At 37.3% G+C, this 15585-nt stretch overlaps 1 protein-coding gene across 1 annotated transcript in view; it reads right to left on the minus strand.

The window, feature by feature from the left end:
- Positions 1-2755: 2755 nt before the first annotated feature.
- Positions 2756-15585, minus strand: part of BEND4 (BEN domain containing 4) — a 45022-nt gene continuing 32192 nt past the window's right edge. The window contains exons 4-5 of the mRNA XM_051965070.1: positions 14779-15019; positions 2756-3339 (exon numbers count right to left, since the gene is read on the minus strand). Of these exons, the coding sequence (XP_051821030.1) occupies positions 3122-3339; positions 14779-15019 (459 nt within the window). The 3' untranslated portion in view covers positions 2756-3121. The remainder of the gene's footprint in view (positions 3340-14778; positions 15020-15585) is intronic.

Below are 15585 nucleotides of genomic sequence, written 5' to 3' on the forward strand. Positions count from 1 at the left end.
CTCGCTGAAGTAGTAAAAAACAACATGGTACAATGGACATACTGCATCTTTTTGGATCTCATTTTTGAGTGGACTGGACAAAAAGTTCCTGAAAGTCCATTCCGGAGCAAACATGAAATGTCAGGAAGTAAGAGACAGACAGAACAACTTTAAATAGAGTAGTTAAGAGATGGTGATTCTTTTTCATTAAAGTGGGTGTGATGTCTATAATCAAAGCTTCAACAGCTGACTATCCAAGCTGGGGTAACGGTTATGGACCATTCACCATAAATCTTTTCAGTCATATTGTCACATGGATAGCATTGCCCTGATCCATCTTAATTTATACCTGGTAAAAGGTTCTGGCAGAGAAGATCGGAGGCTACCTTAAAATAAGTTGCCTTTGTCCAATACTAGAAGGCCCAAGGCTTTCCAGATGAAGTCCAGGGAGTCATTTAGTGCATCCTTTTACTTTGCTTAGAAAAAAAGATGTAAAGATTTCCTGGCTGCAAATGTCATTCCTTCAGAAAAAAGAGATTTGTTTTGGGAATGACAGTAAAGGGGAATACCTTACTCTCCTAAGTCTAAAGAAACAGAACTTACTCAGATATAAGAGAAAGATGAGACAAATGTGATGTTTCCTTTCCTGGCCAATGCTTTATCCTTGAATAATGATGGTACTGATCTCTGAGTAAGCCTTTGTGGAGGAAAAAACAGCAACCACAACCATTTGCAATATCTTGATGAACTAGTCTTTTAATCACCTAGTGGTCTACAACTAGAAAGTACCCATCTTCTGTAGAAGGAGAAATAAAACAGTAACAAGCTATGGTAAAGACAACTACTTGTGTTACTTGGATAAGAGATTCTGCAGTTTTGTGTAAAAGTCCTTTCTTTTTGGTCACTTAGCCTGTTCCCTGCCCTTGAATATGCAATGTCTTCTTATTCCAATAAGAAATTCTGTCAATTGTGTCCCAAATATTTTCCCTTTCTCTCTTGGATGATCGCTTTTTTTCTCTCCCTCTCTTGTGAAATGCTTTATTTATCCTTTGCTATCCATTACCGATTGGCTTTGTGTTATCACTGAGCTCTAAAGGTCATAAAAACCCAATCTGTATCCTAAGAAGCTAAAGCTGCCAATAGTGAGATATCAGTCTTTCTTAGCATGCTAACACATCTCTTTGCTTTCAGTTTGGTCTCCTATCTGACCCAAAGTCATCCCCCCATGACAGTTTGTCTCTTCCAAAAGGTCCCTAAGACAATTCCCTAATGTCCTTCAAAATATGAATCTTTCCTTCTTGGACTTTGAATATGGATGCTGATGTGGGCATCTTTACTAACTGTCTACCTAGGTACCTATAGGCAAATACCCTTTAACAGGTCAGGCAGCACCAATCTATAGAAATAACAATAAAATAAATTTTATAATTTGGAATTATGAAATAAGGCTGTAAATCAGCAAAAGAAACAAGCAACTGTTGAAATATTTCCTTGTCTTTCACACAGCAGGGACTCAATAAGTATTTGTTGAGTGAATAAACAAATGAATAAGTGAATAAAAAGAGGTAATTTGTTACTTAGACAAAAAACCCAACAAAGGTAATATAAATACACATACATTTTCATTCACATAGACAAATACTTGTTGAGTGCCCACCGTGTGCATGACACATTCATATTAAATACACTCAGCATCATTTTCATGTAGCCACTCCTGTGAATGGCTTTAATATTCAACAAAAGCTACCATTTTACCACTCTTGCCATAAAAATGCAATCATTTGGCACAGTTTCAAAAAACAAGTGTCACTTGACATCTGATCCTGGAACCCTCAGGAATAATTATTTTAGCATCTATAGAACATTTTTATAATGATAGATTTTAAGGACATTTTTAGTTTCACACATGTAGCTCTAGAAAATATGTGGATGGAGGGAGAGGATGCCATTGACATGGCCATCACCTGTTGCTCTCAAATGCCATGTTTTGGTCAATGCTGATGGAACAAATGGGGGAGAAAATAGAAGTTTTAAAGTTTTACACAAATATACAAGAACTGAGAATCCAGTTCATGGCAGAAAAATAAACAAGTTTCATGGAGAATTGCTGAAAATCCTGTTGCATAATAAATCCAATGGCATTGAAACTGTGTCTATTATGACGTCAGAACATCTGTTCGATTCAATGAGAAGAATGAGCCAAGCCAATTTTTGGCACAGTTGCAGACCGAGCAACTGATTGGAATTTCCATTTTAAGCCAATTATTTTGGGACCATGTATATATATATATATAGCTTTGTTTAAGGTGTCTGAAATGGTGGTTCTGTGAATCTGTAATTTCAGACATTTGAAAGATGGCTTTTGAATGATTCTCTGCTGAGTGGATGAAATGTATTACAGTTTTTGTAAACTCCAGAGATGACATAGTACCTTCTATGTCAACATGATGGAGTATCAGTAAGAATGACTGAGTGTGAACTGACTGCAAATAACCCATGCCTATAGAGCCGATTCTACTTTCTCTGTATTTTAGAATTGATGTTCTTTTAAAAAAATATTGCACTTTGCTAGTATAGGAATAGCCTACTAAAGCCACGTATGCCTTGTCTGAGTTGCCATAGATTAGGAGTTCAATAATCTATAAGGAAAAAAAGGGATTTATTGACATTAAAGCAATGCATTAATTTATATATCTCCTGCTCATTCCAATATCACTTACCTTAAAACAACTATGAAAATCTCCACCCTCTCCTATGGAAAGAATACTGAGCAACATTTACTTTGAGATCAATAGCCAACTTTAATGGCAGCGTTTAATGATTTCATCATAAAGATTTTTTGCAGGTCCACTTATATTCCCCACCTGACAGTCTAGATATAAAGCATTCGAAACCAATTGCAGTTTTCCATTAATGACTCTAAAAAGTCTGTGGTAAGCATAACATCTTCCCAAGCTGACCCCGAAATGGATTTCTATCTGGGACTTGCGCACTAGGATAAGAGGGTGAAAAGGTAGGGTGTCAAAAGTATGACTGAATATGAAATGCTTTGGACTCCTAATTGATATTAACAGTTCATCTCACAATCAGTATTCTTTAGTTGGCTGGCTGCTACAGTGGAATAGATTTCTTCTGATTTCCATCAATCTCCAGCTGCATCCTGGGAACCTTTATTGAGGACTTCATCCTGTGAAAGCTGATGCTCAATCCCTTCATAATACGAGCTGCCATTATGTAGGAAAGTCCCCACAGCTCGTCCTTGTCGGGCATGGCCAACCGCATCACTGAATACTTTATTTATTTGCTCCTCTGACGGCATCCACCAATCCGGGTTGGAAGTGCAATGCATCCTAATGAACTCTGCGAGAAAGCAGACATTAATAAAAACAAAACAAGACAAAGAAACAAATAATCACACGACAAGAAGCTGGTCTTTGCAGAAGAAAACGGGTCTGCTCCTAGCAAACTAGAAAAAGAGCAGTCCCGTGACTATGGAAGTGGAGGCTTTATGGAAAAAGCTTTATGAGAAACTCAATGAAATGCCGTGATGATGCCATTTGTGAGGCCTTTGTTTATTCCTGGATCTGTCTGTCCACATGCAAAATACAAATTCAACCATCTAAGTGAGCTCTGGAAAAAGCCCTTCGGCCCTCCCTCCCACTGCCACCTCTTCCCTCCTCTACTAAGAAAGCTTAAGGGAAGTTTTGAAGAAAAAGAAATACATTTGTATGATGGATAATGTAGGTTTAAAACTAGAAGAGGAGTAGATTTCCAAATCCATATTCTGTTTCCATTCTCATTTTGGCAATTTTCATCATTTTAGTAATCTAGAAGCATAATCATGTTAGAAGAATATTCTTTGACTAGCTAAAAATCTGTAAATTGCAATAGACAAGGACTAAAGTCTCAAGAAGTGGAGATAACTGCTTATAAGACTCAAATTGCTGAACTATAGATTATAATTAGATTTTGAACTATATTCTATATACATATATTTGTATTACTTAATATTTTAAAAAGTGGATTGGCTCTGATATCAAACTTCTTTTGCCATCCCATACAATTAGCAAGTCTGGAGGGGGCAAATTTATTTTAAATTTTTTCATTTTTTAAAATCCTTTTTGTAATCACAATCAACCTGCTGATGATCACTGTCTTTGTACTTAGCTAGGCTAGTTCCTTGGACAGTACAGAGTCCCCTACTAAGAACAGACCTAAAGCCTTTCAAGTTCGGTAGGATCTGTAGAAGCTTGTTCAAGCATAATCTTAAAGAACCCAGAGATCTCTCTTAAGATGCCCAATTGAAAATACAGAATGACTTTTTTTGTGGTTAGTTTTTTTTTTTCTTTTGGTCCACACCTGCTATTTCATTAATCTAACAAACTCCCTCCACCAGTACATTGGTAACTCATATTCATCTGTTATTTATGGTCTAAGAGAATTGTTTGGGGTTTTGTCCATCATTACACAGCCAGTATACATAACAGGAAAGATTTGAATAGTGTCTTCCTGACTCCTCTATGTCAACTCTCTATGGATGATGTCATAGTGCCTCTTTAACTGTGTTATGCTTTTTATATACCCTAGGCTTTCCTAATGAGTTGGGTCATGAACATAATTCCTTAGCAACTATCTTAATCTTATACCAGATTGAGAAGACTTTTAAAAACATTTCTAAGTAAAAATGTGTTATCATAAGTGTACTTTATATTTTAAATCAACTATCTTGATCTTAAACCATATTGAGAAGACTTTTTAAAACATTTCTAAGTAAAGATGGGTTATCATCAATATACTTTATATTTTAAAGCAAGGCAAATATTACTATCCATCTTCAATTCTTTTAATGCTAGCTCCTCCACAATTGAATACTATTGACTATGGGATTTTTTTCTTTTGGTCTGGGTCTTGTTTTGTTTTAAGAATTGAGGTTTCTGTTCTCCCCATTCCATTTAACTCCATAATAACTAATTGACATGTAAAGAGGTATTTTTATTGGCTCTTGGAGTTATGGAATCCTATATTTTTAATTGCCCAGACTCAGATATTATGTCTAATATCAAAAAAAAAACAGTTCTTTTAACAGTCACAAAGCACAGGAATAATTAATGATACAATGGAAAAAACACTCAGTTTGGAATCAGAGAATCAATCTGGATTTGAATCCCGCTTTTGTCCCCGATAACCATGGGGGATTTGAGAAAGTTTCTTAACCCCCTTAAAAACTCTTTAAAATGAAAGTGTTGAACTAATTGGTCTCAGAGGTTTCTTCCTACATAAAATATAATCAGGGGGATTCTTATTTTCACAGGGAATTAATCACAGGGAAGTTCTTATTTTAACCCATTAGCTCTTTGTTTCCTCTTGCCAATCTTGGTGTTCATCCTCAAGAGCCATCCATTCAACTAGTCCAATTTTGCTTTAGATCCTTTCTGTATAGTATATCTTTAAAGATAATAATATTTACTTGCATAAGCTAAAGGAGGGAAGCTGAAACATTGATCTATGGAGAAGTTTTGGGGCTACCCAAATAAAAAATTCTGCAGGGGTCATTGCCCTTTGCCAACAATGAAATAAACAAATTGCAGAATCCAAGCAATGAAAGGGCTTTTTGGGTGGGATTTATATCTAATAGGACAGAAAAAGCAACATTTTCACACTTTCCCCCTGTAGACCAGACTGACATGAATAGCTGACAGATGGTGGAGAATTAGTGGATCTTGCTAATATGGACATTAAATGCACCTGAAAATGCACCATTTTTGTGGACCTTGGAGCTCTCATTCTGCTTCCATATACCATTAGTTGGACTTAGAATGGTCCGGTATTTCCTTTCATAAACCCTGCCCCTCTGAGATTTTCAGGGACTGCTTTGGTGATGTCCAAACATTCATTTAAAACAACATTAAAAACCACCTACTCTATTGTCTTTTTTTGGGGGAAGGATAAAGTAATTGGGGTTAAGTGACTTGCTAGTAAGTGTCAAGTGTCTGAGACCAGATTTGAACTCAGATCTTCCTGACCCCAGGGATGGTGTTTTTTCCATGGCATCTTCCTCTTAGCTGCTTCCTCTATTATTATTTAAGATGTTGTATCATGAGATCTCAACTAATTAAAAGCCCATTTCCCCCCCCTTGTCCTTTTTGTCTAGAATGGGTAAAATTGCAGTGTGTTCCCTACTATTCTCCTTTAAAGCTTCACAAAGTGGTCCCCCAAGTCTGCTGAAAATCATAAGAATGATAGTGTATTTTGCAAAAGAAAGGGACCTGGTGCTTTTGTATAAGTGTACCAATTTCTTCAGGTGCTTTTGAGAATTCTGAGAACCTCAAGTCTTCCTCTACATCAGTAGTTCTCAAAATGTGGTCCAGAGAATCCTGGGCATTTCTGCTTTCAAAGAGTCTGCAAATTCATATTATATATATACATATTTAGTTTTTATTTCTAATATGGTAAATATCTATAAATGTAACTCACATAAGAACTTTTTGGACAGATCCTCAATGATTTTTAATGGTATGAAGGAATACTGAGAAGAAAAGCTTGAGAACCACTGCTTTACACCAGCCCAATAATGGAATATACCCTTTGGAGAAATGGAGCTGGCTGGAGCTTGAAGGAACAGTCTTTAGTTCCTCACTATGACTTCCCTTAGAGTTACTAAGAGTGTGGGAAGTCATACCCCCTGCAAGAGGAGAAGAATAAAGGCTTAGATGGGGCTTGTGCTTACATTTCATAACAATCCATTAAGTTTACCATGGGAAGTCCCAGCTTTAAACGTGGGCAAAGGACACGGGTTAATAACGTGAACACCATTGTCTTCACAGGAATTATTGTAAGGAAAGCCTTTTGTAAATTTTGAAAAGCTGTAGAAATAACAAGAGCTGTTATTTTAGCACTTTTGCTTTGAATCTCTCTAATGAACTTATGGAGAGTAATATTGCATTATCTCCTCTAAGTGTGTACCTTCTCCTCCTTACTAGATTGGACCCTCCACGAGGGCAGGGAAACAGGTTTTTATCTCAGATTTCTATCAAGTACCCAGTAGGTGCTCGAAATATTTGAATATTTAATGTTAGCTCCTCCCTACTCCATAATAACTAGTTGATATGTAAAGAAGTATTTTTATTGGCTTTTAATGTTATGGAATCCTATATTTTTAAACTGCTCAGATTCAGATATTATGTCCAATATAAAAAATAATTTTCTTACTAGTCACAAAGCAGAGGAATAATTAATGATACAATGGAAAAGGACATTTGGTTGGACTGTAAATTTGCAGGACCATAATTGATCTATCTTTTTCTCTTTGGTTGTTTATGTACTTTTGTTCTTAAGTTCTAGGTCCATGCCCCAAGTGTGCCCAACCTTTTTCATTCTCACTTGAACATTTCTAAATTTCCTGGGGCATCCTGAAGGAGCACGCATAGAATTTGCCAGCAATGGCAGCTGGGTTTCGGAACAGAAGGAAAGCATGGAGGCAGCCATCCCTAGGTTTAATCATCAATCTAGACTTTTTTCTGTCCCAGATAATCTACAAAAGATCAGAGGAATTAATCCCTTGCTGTCTCTACTCCTATCCCAAATCCTACCTCTTTTGGATGGGACTGCCCTTTGTCCTTCCCCATATGGATTATCCCTTTCTTTCCCTATTCAAGGCTGACTTGACATTTATTTTGACTTTGTTTGCATGAAAATTTTCTGTGTGCTGGGTGCCTCCTGCTACTGAGGCTGGTGAATGCCTTGGGGGGTGCCCCTTTCTCTCCACTGAAGCTGATGGATGTCTTGTATTCGGGAGCTCTGAGCTGCAGTGGGCTAAAACTATAAGGAAAAGCTCTGAGTTGGGCATTAACATAGTCGGCCCTGAAGAGAGTAGGATTGCCATATTCTCAGCAGAAGTAAGCTGACTCAGGACCGATACATAGCAAGTCAGCATTCCCGTGCTAATGAGAATAGGACCAAGAGTGGGTCCAGCTCTTCCAGCCTGAGCAAAATAAGGAGGCACAGTCTTTAAAAAAATATTTTAAATATGGAAATATGTATGGAGGGGTTGTATGTGTTTAACATATATTGCATTACTTGCTGTCTAGAAGAGGGAGAGGAGGGAGAAAAATCTGGAACAGAAGATTTTGCAAGGGTGAATGTTGAAAACAATTTTGCATATATTTTGAAAATAAAAAGCTATTATTTTAAAAAAAATCTTTGCTTATCTAAAATAGTGTGATTACCTGTGAGCTAATGAGGTGGATGAAAGGACACAGGAAAGATCAGTTTGGATTCAAGGGCCACAATTGTTTTAATATGCTCACAGGTAGATGTTCTCAAAGAATTTATGTATGTTTTATCTCCTTCTTTAGCTTATAAGCTTCTTCAATGTGGAAAGAAGCATTTATTAAGCATTTACTGTGTGCAAGGCATTCTTCTAAAAAAAGTTTGGGGATAAAAATAGAAAAATAAGAGAATAAGAACTCTATCATATTGTTTTCCTCTTATCAAAGAAACAGAATTTATATAATGCTTTAAGGTTTGCAAAGCACTTTACAAATATCTCATTTTATTCCCAAAATAACCCTGGGTGTGGTACTATGATTGGCTCCATATTCCCATTTTACAGATGAGGAAACTGAGGCCGATATAGGTTAGGTGACTTGCCCAAAGTCACATAGTAAATAAGTTTGAAGTTAGATTTGAACTCAGGACTTCCTGATCTAGGAGTGAGTCCTCTAGCTATCAAATCACCTAGCAGCCTCTGATATTTTACTAGTCTGTACGTAGCACAGTGCCCTTCACACCATAGGCACTCTGCTTCCCTCCCTCCCTTCCTCCCTTTTCTCTCTTTCTCTTCCTCTTTCCCTCCCTTTTTTCTCTCCCTCTCTCTGTCTCTCTCTTCCGCTTTTCCTCTCTCCCTCTCTTTCTCTCTTTCTTTCTTTCTCTGTCTGTCTCTCTCTCTTTTTCCCTCTCTCCCTTTCTCTTCTTCTTTCCCCCTCTCTTTTCCTCCCTCCCCCCCTCTGTCACATATGTATGTATGTGTATGCATACATACATACATGCATACATACATACCACCTATCTATATGGAAAAGAAAAAAAAAACCTTTTTTCTTTTTTCTACCAAAGATTCTCTAACAACTTCCTTACCTCTTTCTTTTTTTCTTCTTCTCTCAGACTTATAGAGACTTACACTCTCTGTCTAACTTTTCCCAATCTTAAATGAGCATAGACACTTTAAAAAAAATTCAGTAAGGAAAGTGTTAGAGGATTGGAGCAAGAGCTTTCCTTTCCCACATTCACAATGCTTTCCAACTGTAGAAACAGCCATTATGACTTTCAGAGCTCTGATAGAATAAGCTGGTTGCATTGAACTTGGGGCTAATAGTATTCATTGTAAGAAAGCAAAAAGTCCTTTCCTAGCATCCTGAGCAAGTGCTCTATTAAGAGCTAAAACTAGAATTCTTTTCTTAGAAATCGCTTCCATATTAGGAACTCTTAGTCCCACTCAGGAAATAAAAGATCTCTCCCTTTTTTCTCAAGGGTTCAAAGACCTCAGGAGACAATCATTCAAGACTTGACACATCAGCCCCATGATAGTTCTATCAATTCAAAGACCAAGGACTGAACCTTTCCTCTGACATATTAACTTTCTGAACTACAGAGGCATGAATTTCACCCACATTGATTCACCAGTTTCAAAGAAACGAGTTATCATTTCTTCTAAATTCTTATAAAATAGATGAATCTCATGTACATCATCATAGATTGGGTGACACAGAAAAGCCCTTCCATTTTATCATTCGTGGCAAACACCTAAAGATCTAATCAACTGCCTGAACACAAGGAAACATTATTTCCTTTCCTATTACTTCTTACTCCAGGACTAGTACACACCACTTGTGTATTTTTGTACTCCAGCTTAAAATGAAGGAGAAGGAAAAGAAATCAACCTGGGACCATTGATGAAAGTGGATTTTGGTTAGAGAGCCAATTAGACTTATTAGTTCTATGATCAGTCATGGTAAAGGTCTCAATTAAGTACTGGTGTTTTCTATCAATACCACATAAACTTTCTTTTAGTGGGAGAAACTAGAAGGCAACTTTCCTTTGTGTATTCAAATGAAAGAATTTTAATATTTGCTATTTACATGATGGGATTTAGCCAATAGATTTTTCCTTCTTTACAAACCAAATAGTGAGTTTCTTAAGTTCTACACGCTCTACTATTTGAAGAAGTGCTTTATGCAACATGTACCAAAATTCTTAGTCGGACACTCTATTCAGGGGTCCTCAAACTATGGCCGTGGGCCAGATGCGGCAGCTGAGGACAATTATCCCCCTCATCCCGGGCTATGAAGTTTCTTTATTTAAAGGCCCACAAAACAAAATTTTTGTTTTTTACTATAGTCTGGCCCTCCAACAGTCTAAGGGACAGTGAACTGGCCCCCTATTTAAAAGCTTGAGGACCTAGTCTATATGAATGGCTCCAACATCTTGGGAGTTGAAGAATAGGGGCAAGTATGAAGTATTTAGTATTAGAGGCTGTAAAAGAAATACTGTTTCTGCAGTTAGTCTAAAAACTATCAGGTCATCCTTAGTAATAAGTATTTTCATTTTGTCCCTAGAGGAGAGGATTTCAGTACCTTACTACTGCTATTTCACCCAGACAACACTGGTAACTGGACAAATGACGAGGGCTTTTTGGGTCTCAGGGAGTGACTAATGAGGTTAATATCTTGATAAATATTAAAACATTACCACCTCCACATGGTAGTCTCTGTTGAGCAGGACCGTTGTTATTAAGTTTTTATTGCTGATTTTGGCTTTTTCCCATAGTCAATCAAAATAAAGTAACTTTTGGACTAGACTTTATAATTTCTGCTGCTTTTTAATAGAACTATAGTCTCAGAGGTCACCTAGAAGAGTCTATACCAAAGTCAGAACCTCTTGGGTATATCTGACAAGGGTCATCCAGTCTTTGTTAAAACTCCAGTATGAGATTTTAGGATCTTGGCTCACAGAGGCAGAGGTAGAAGGGATCTCAGAGGCCACTTATAGTTCAGCTTTTTACAGATGAGGAAACTGAAGGCCCAGAAGGTTAAGAGTTTTGCCCAACATTACTTAAGTACTAAGTATCAGAAGTGGGATGCGAATCCACACCCTCTGATTCCAGAGTCAATGTTCTTTCCCTGTATACTTCCTAAGGAAGCTTGTGATACTTTTGGACAGCCTAATGACCGTTTTTCCTTCTATTGAACTGAATCAACTTCTGCGACTTTCATCCACTCAACACTCTTTTCTGCCTTCTGGGGCCCTGTAAAACAAGACAAACATTCTCTTCCACTTAATATCTTTGCAAACATCTCAAAACTGCCTCCCACCCAGACTTCTGCTCTCTAGAGCAAACATTCTTAATTCTTCCTGTGATCCCTGTCTAGTTTCCAGTCTACTCAATAGCTTTCAGATAAATGCTAGATTGTCAACATGCTTTCTAAAAGGTCACACCCAGAATATTATGCTCCAGATAATGTCTGAGTAGGTCACAGCTTAATAGGAACATCATCTCCTTTGTCCAAGAAAATTTGGCAATCCGTGATGCCATTCGATTTTTGGATTGTTATGTCATCCTGTTGAAGCGTATTGAGATGCCAATGTGCTAAATAAGTCTCCGAGATCTTTTTTATGCTATTGTCGAGTCAGTCACATCTCCCCCATTCTGTATTTGTCCAATTAGTCTTTTGAACCCAAGGTTAGGACTTGACACTTACCCCATTAAATTCCCTCTTGTTAGATTGGGCCCCTTACTGAAATCTTTGGATCCTTCCTCTGCTAGCCAGTCTCGGTTTCATATTATCCATCGATATGATAAACAAGCCTTCAACTAAGTCATTGATAAAAATATTGAATGGAGAGATCTCTGAGGCACTTCACTAAGGACATTTCTCCAAGTCGACCTTTTATTAAATACCTACTATGTGCTAGACACTATACTAAAGGTTAGGGATACAAGGAAAGGCATTACCCAAGTTCCCCTCCCCACCCAAAGAAAAGCCAAACTCAATTCATGCTATTAAAACGCTTACTGTTCTTTGGGTCCAGTGCTTCATTCAGTTCTAAATCCAGCTAACTAGTATCATCTTCTTCATTTTATCCATAAAGCTAGCATGAATGAATTTGTCTAATAGCTTGTTGGAAGCTAAGAAAACTTTGTGACATTCTTTTGATCTAATAGACTATTAACCTTGATTTTAAAAAATAAGGAAGTGAGTTACTTGTTTCTTGACAGAATTTTCTGACTTTCCTTTTGGAGTCCCTATGAACCATTTCTTTAATAATGTATTCTAGAATTTTGCCAGGGAGCAAATTTAAGCATATTATCCTATAGTTTAAAGACTCTGCCCCACTCTTTCTCTTTTAAATGGGAACATTTGCCTGCCTCATGTCTTATGGCACATCGTTGATTCTCTGTAATTTTCCAAAGCTCACTATCACACGCAAAAATAGTTGATACATATGTCGCTTTAAAGGTAACAAAGTACCTTACAGATATTCTCTCTTGTGATCTTTGCAATAACTCGTGTGTGTGTGTGTGTGTGTGTGTGTGTGTGTGTGTGTGTGTTAGGGATAGGTACTAAAGGCATAGTTATCCCTTAAGCAACTTGTCCAAAGTTACACAGATAGTAGATGCCAGGAGAGGATTTAAATCTGGTCTTTCGAGGGCTCCACATCCTGCATCCTTTCCAGCATCCCATACTCCCTCTAGCACTTTCCTGATTTATAGTTCCTTTGGCTCTGGTGCATTGAAATATAACTGGGATGTTTTCTTGCCATGGCTTCATTTACTTTGAGTTTCAATTTCCTGTTAACCATTTTTGTTTCCAATCTCAAGAACATTCTCATTAGCAGGAGAAAATACAAGAAAAACAAAAATTGAAAATGTCTGCTTGTTTTCTTTTATCTATCATCTCATGTTCCATTAGTACATTTCCCTGCATCCTTCTAACTTCTTACTCTCAACATAGCTAAGACCCTTTGTCCTTTATATTCATCAAAAAGCCTTTTGTATGTCTCTCTATCATCTATAATAGAATGTAATTCTATAATAGAATACATCTTCCATATATGTATTTTTAAAATCTTTTAAAGATTTTAAAGATTAAAGATCTTTAAAAGATTTCTCCTTAAAAAGTTGGTAGATCAGTTCCTTATGTAGCCACATCAGTTTCTTTTAGATAGCTCTTATTTATCACATATGCTGGAATAATTTATGTGAACACCCTCAGAATTTTGTTTCTAAGAGTATTCCGTCACATTTGAAAGTAAGTTTTCTGTGAAGAATTTTAAACCATGGAACTCTTACTTTTCTCTGGCCTTTCTGAAATCTGCTTATCCCCAATCTAGCATATAAGTCAGATAACAACAGGCTTTCCCCTCCTTTTCTATCACAAACACTAAAATTGCACGGTCAGATTTTCTTGAGATTCCTAGAATTTCTACTTTAGCAATCAGTTTTTAATTATTGATCAGAATTAGGTCCAGAATAGTAAATTTTCCTGGTACTTCCTCTATGTTTTAAAGTATTAAATTATGATCAAGGCAAGGCTATAATTTATCATATGTACTGTTACTGGCAAAGGTGGGGGAGAGAGAGAAAGTGACAGAGACAGACAGAGAGAGAGAAAGAGAGAGACACAGAAACAGATACGGAGATACAGCAAAAGTCAGACACAGAGACAGAAACAGAAACAGGCAGGGGCAGAGATAGAAAAGTGACAAGAGACAAGGAAAAAAGGAAAAAGAGGGAGAATTAAGAGAGACAGAGAGGACAGAAACATACATATGGGGAGGAACCTCTCAGATGTCTAGATGTCTGGCTAGTTGAAGTCTCTTCATCATTATATTACTATCTGACAGCTTTGGATCTGCTTCTCGAACTCATTATTCATTTTTTCTTTCTGCTTGGTTGTTTTGTAACATCTGTATACCATAATATAGGTTGCAGGAAACTCAGAGTATTCAGGTGACTTTCTTAAAGTCACACAGTTAGTGACAGAGCTTTTCTCAGACCATCCACATGCTGAATCAATATTTTTTTCCTGTCAATTCTCCCTCCCTTCACACTAATCTTATTGGCACAACAGATCTACTCAACTTTAAAGTGGTCCACATTGACTGCTAATACTGATTAAAATACCAGACCAACAGATTTTCTATTAAGGTGTTTTTTTTTTTTAATAGCATAGGAAAGACCTAACCAAGTTTAATGCATTTTGGGCCAGAATAAATGTCAATTGATATTTAGCTAACACTATAAACAGATTATGTAAATGTGGGCTAAATAGTTTTTGAAGGGCTGGAAAATGGGATATAGGGAAGAGCAGAGATTTGGAAAAGAGAATTGGAAATCATCTAGCCAAAATTATATAAACAATGATGAGAAAATTTATTTCTTCCCTTATTCTTCCACGTATTTCCCCCTCTAGTCCTCCTCCATACATTTCCCCTAGTATTCTATGCTCTCCCAGCTGTCCCACTTTGGTCAAAGAAGACCTCTGGTTGAAATTGAATCTGGATTTAGCATGTACATCACAGTGCTATGTAATGTCAATGCACCATTAAATCAGAGCACTGCTGCCAAAGCCAATAAAATGTTCTCCAGGAAGTTTTGGATAAGGAATCGATGGGCCACACAAAGCTTGTGAGATCTCAGGGAAATCAAAATACAGGAAAGCCGAACACTTCTATTGAGCCCCAGCCAATGCGGTGAAATGGGATCACGTATGGCGGACACTGAGCGAAAGGATGCAGTACCTCTGAGACATGTTACTTTAACTGGATCCAGAGGACGTCTTTCAGGACCTGTCTCTCCTGACTGCACTGACCTTTTCCTTTTTCCAAGGCCGCATGAGTACTTAAGCTCATCGGTTGTAAAAACAAATCTGATGAGGTATCGAAGGAGCCGCCTCCCATCTTTCTTGGAAGAATTTACAGCCTCATCCCATTGTTTACTAGTGATGTAGACAGGATAGTTGTTCAACAGCTGCTTGCTTCCCTGGGAAAGTGAAACATTTTCCATTATACACTTAGGCAGACAGAGAGAAGCTCAAACCACCTCTGCTCGAAAGGAAAACAGGCTTGTAACCAAGCAGATATGCTGACAATGAAATGCGTATTGAAGGGAGCAAGTAATCGCTCATACTCAGAACGGGCACTTTTTAAATTACATTTGCATTTTCTATAACAAGAGCCCAATGAGGTATAATGAACACCTTTGAGAGAGCAGCTATTTATAACTTGCACTTTAACAGGTAGGTTAGAATGTGTCAAGATTCAATGACAGGGAACACCATTTAAATATACCCATAACTTTCCTTTTCAGTCTACTCAAAGGTAGAAAAATGACTTTGAAGAGTGGGATCCAACATGTCTCCTCACCCCCTCCTCTTGTGGATAAGTACTTCAGACGTGACTTTTATGACATATTTTCATAAGATATTTATTACTTGCGTTTAACACCTCACACCTGCTAGCCAGTCTATTACCTTGAAAACAATGTAGAGAAAGTAAATAGGAAAGTAAAATTTAAAACTAGAAAAGGTTCATTAATAGTCACAGGAA

Source organism: Antechinus flavipes, chromosome 6 (genome assembly GCF_016432865.1).
Source record: "Antechinus flavipes isolate AdamAnt ecotype Samford, QLD, Australia chromosome 6, AdamAnt_v2, whole genome shotgun sequence".
Taxonomy (NCBI): domain Eukaryota; kingdom Metazoa; phylum Chordata; class Mammalia; order Dasyuromorphia; family Dasyuridae; genus Antechinus; species Antechinus flavipes.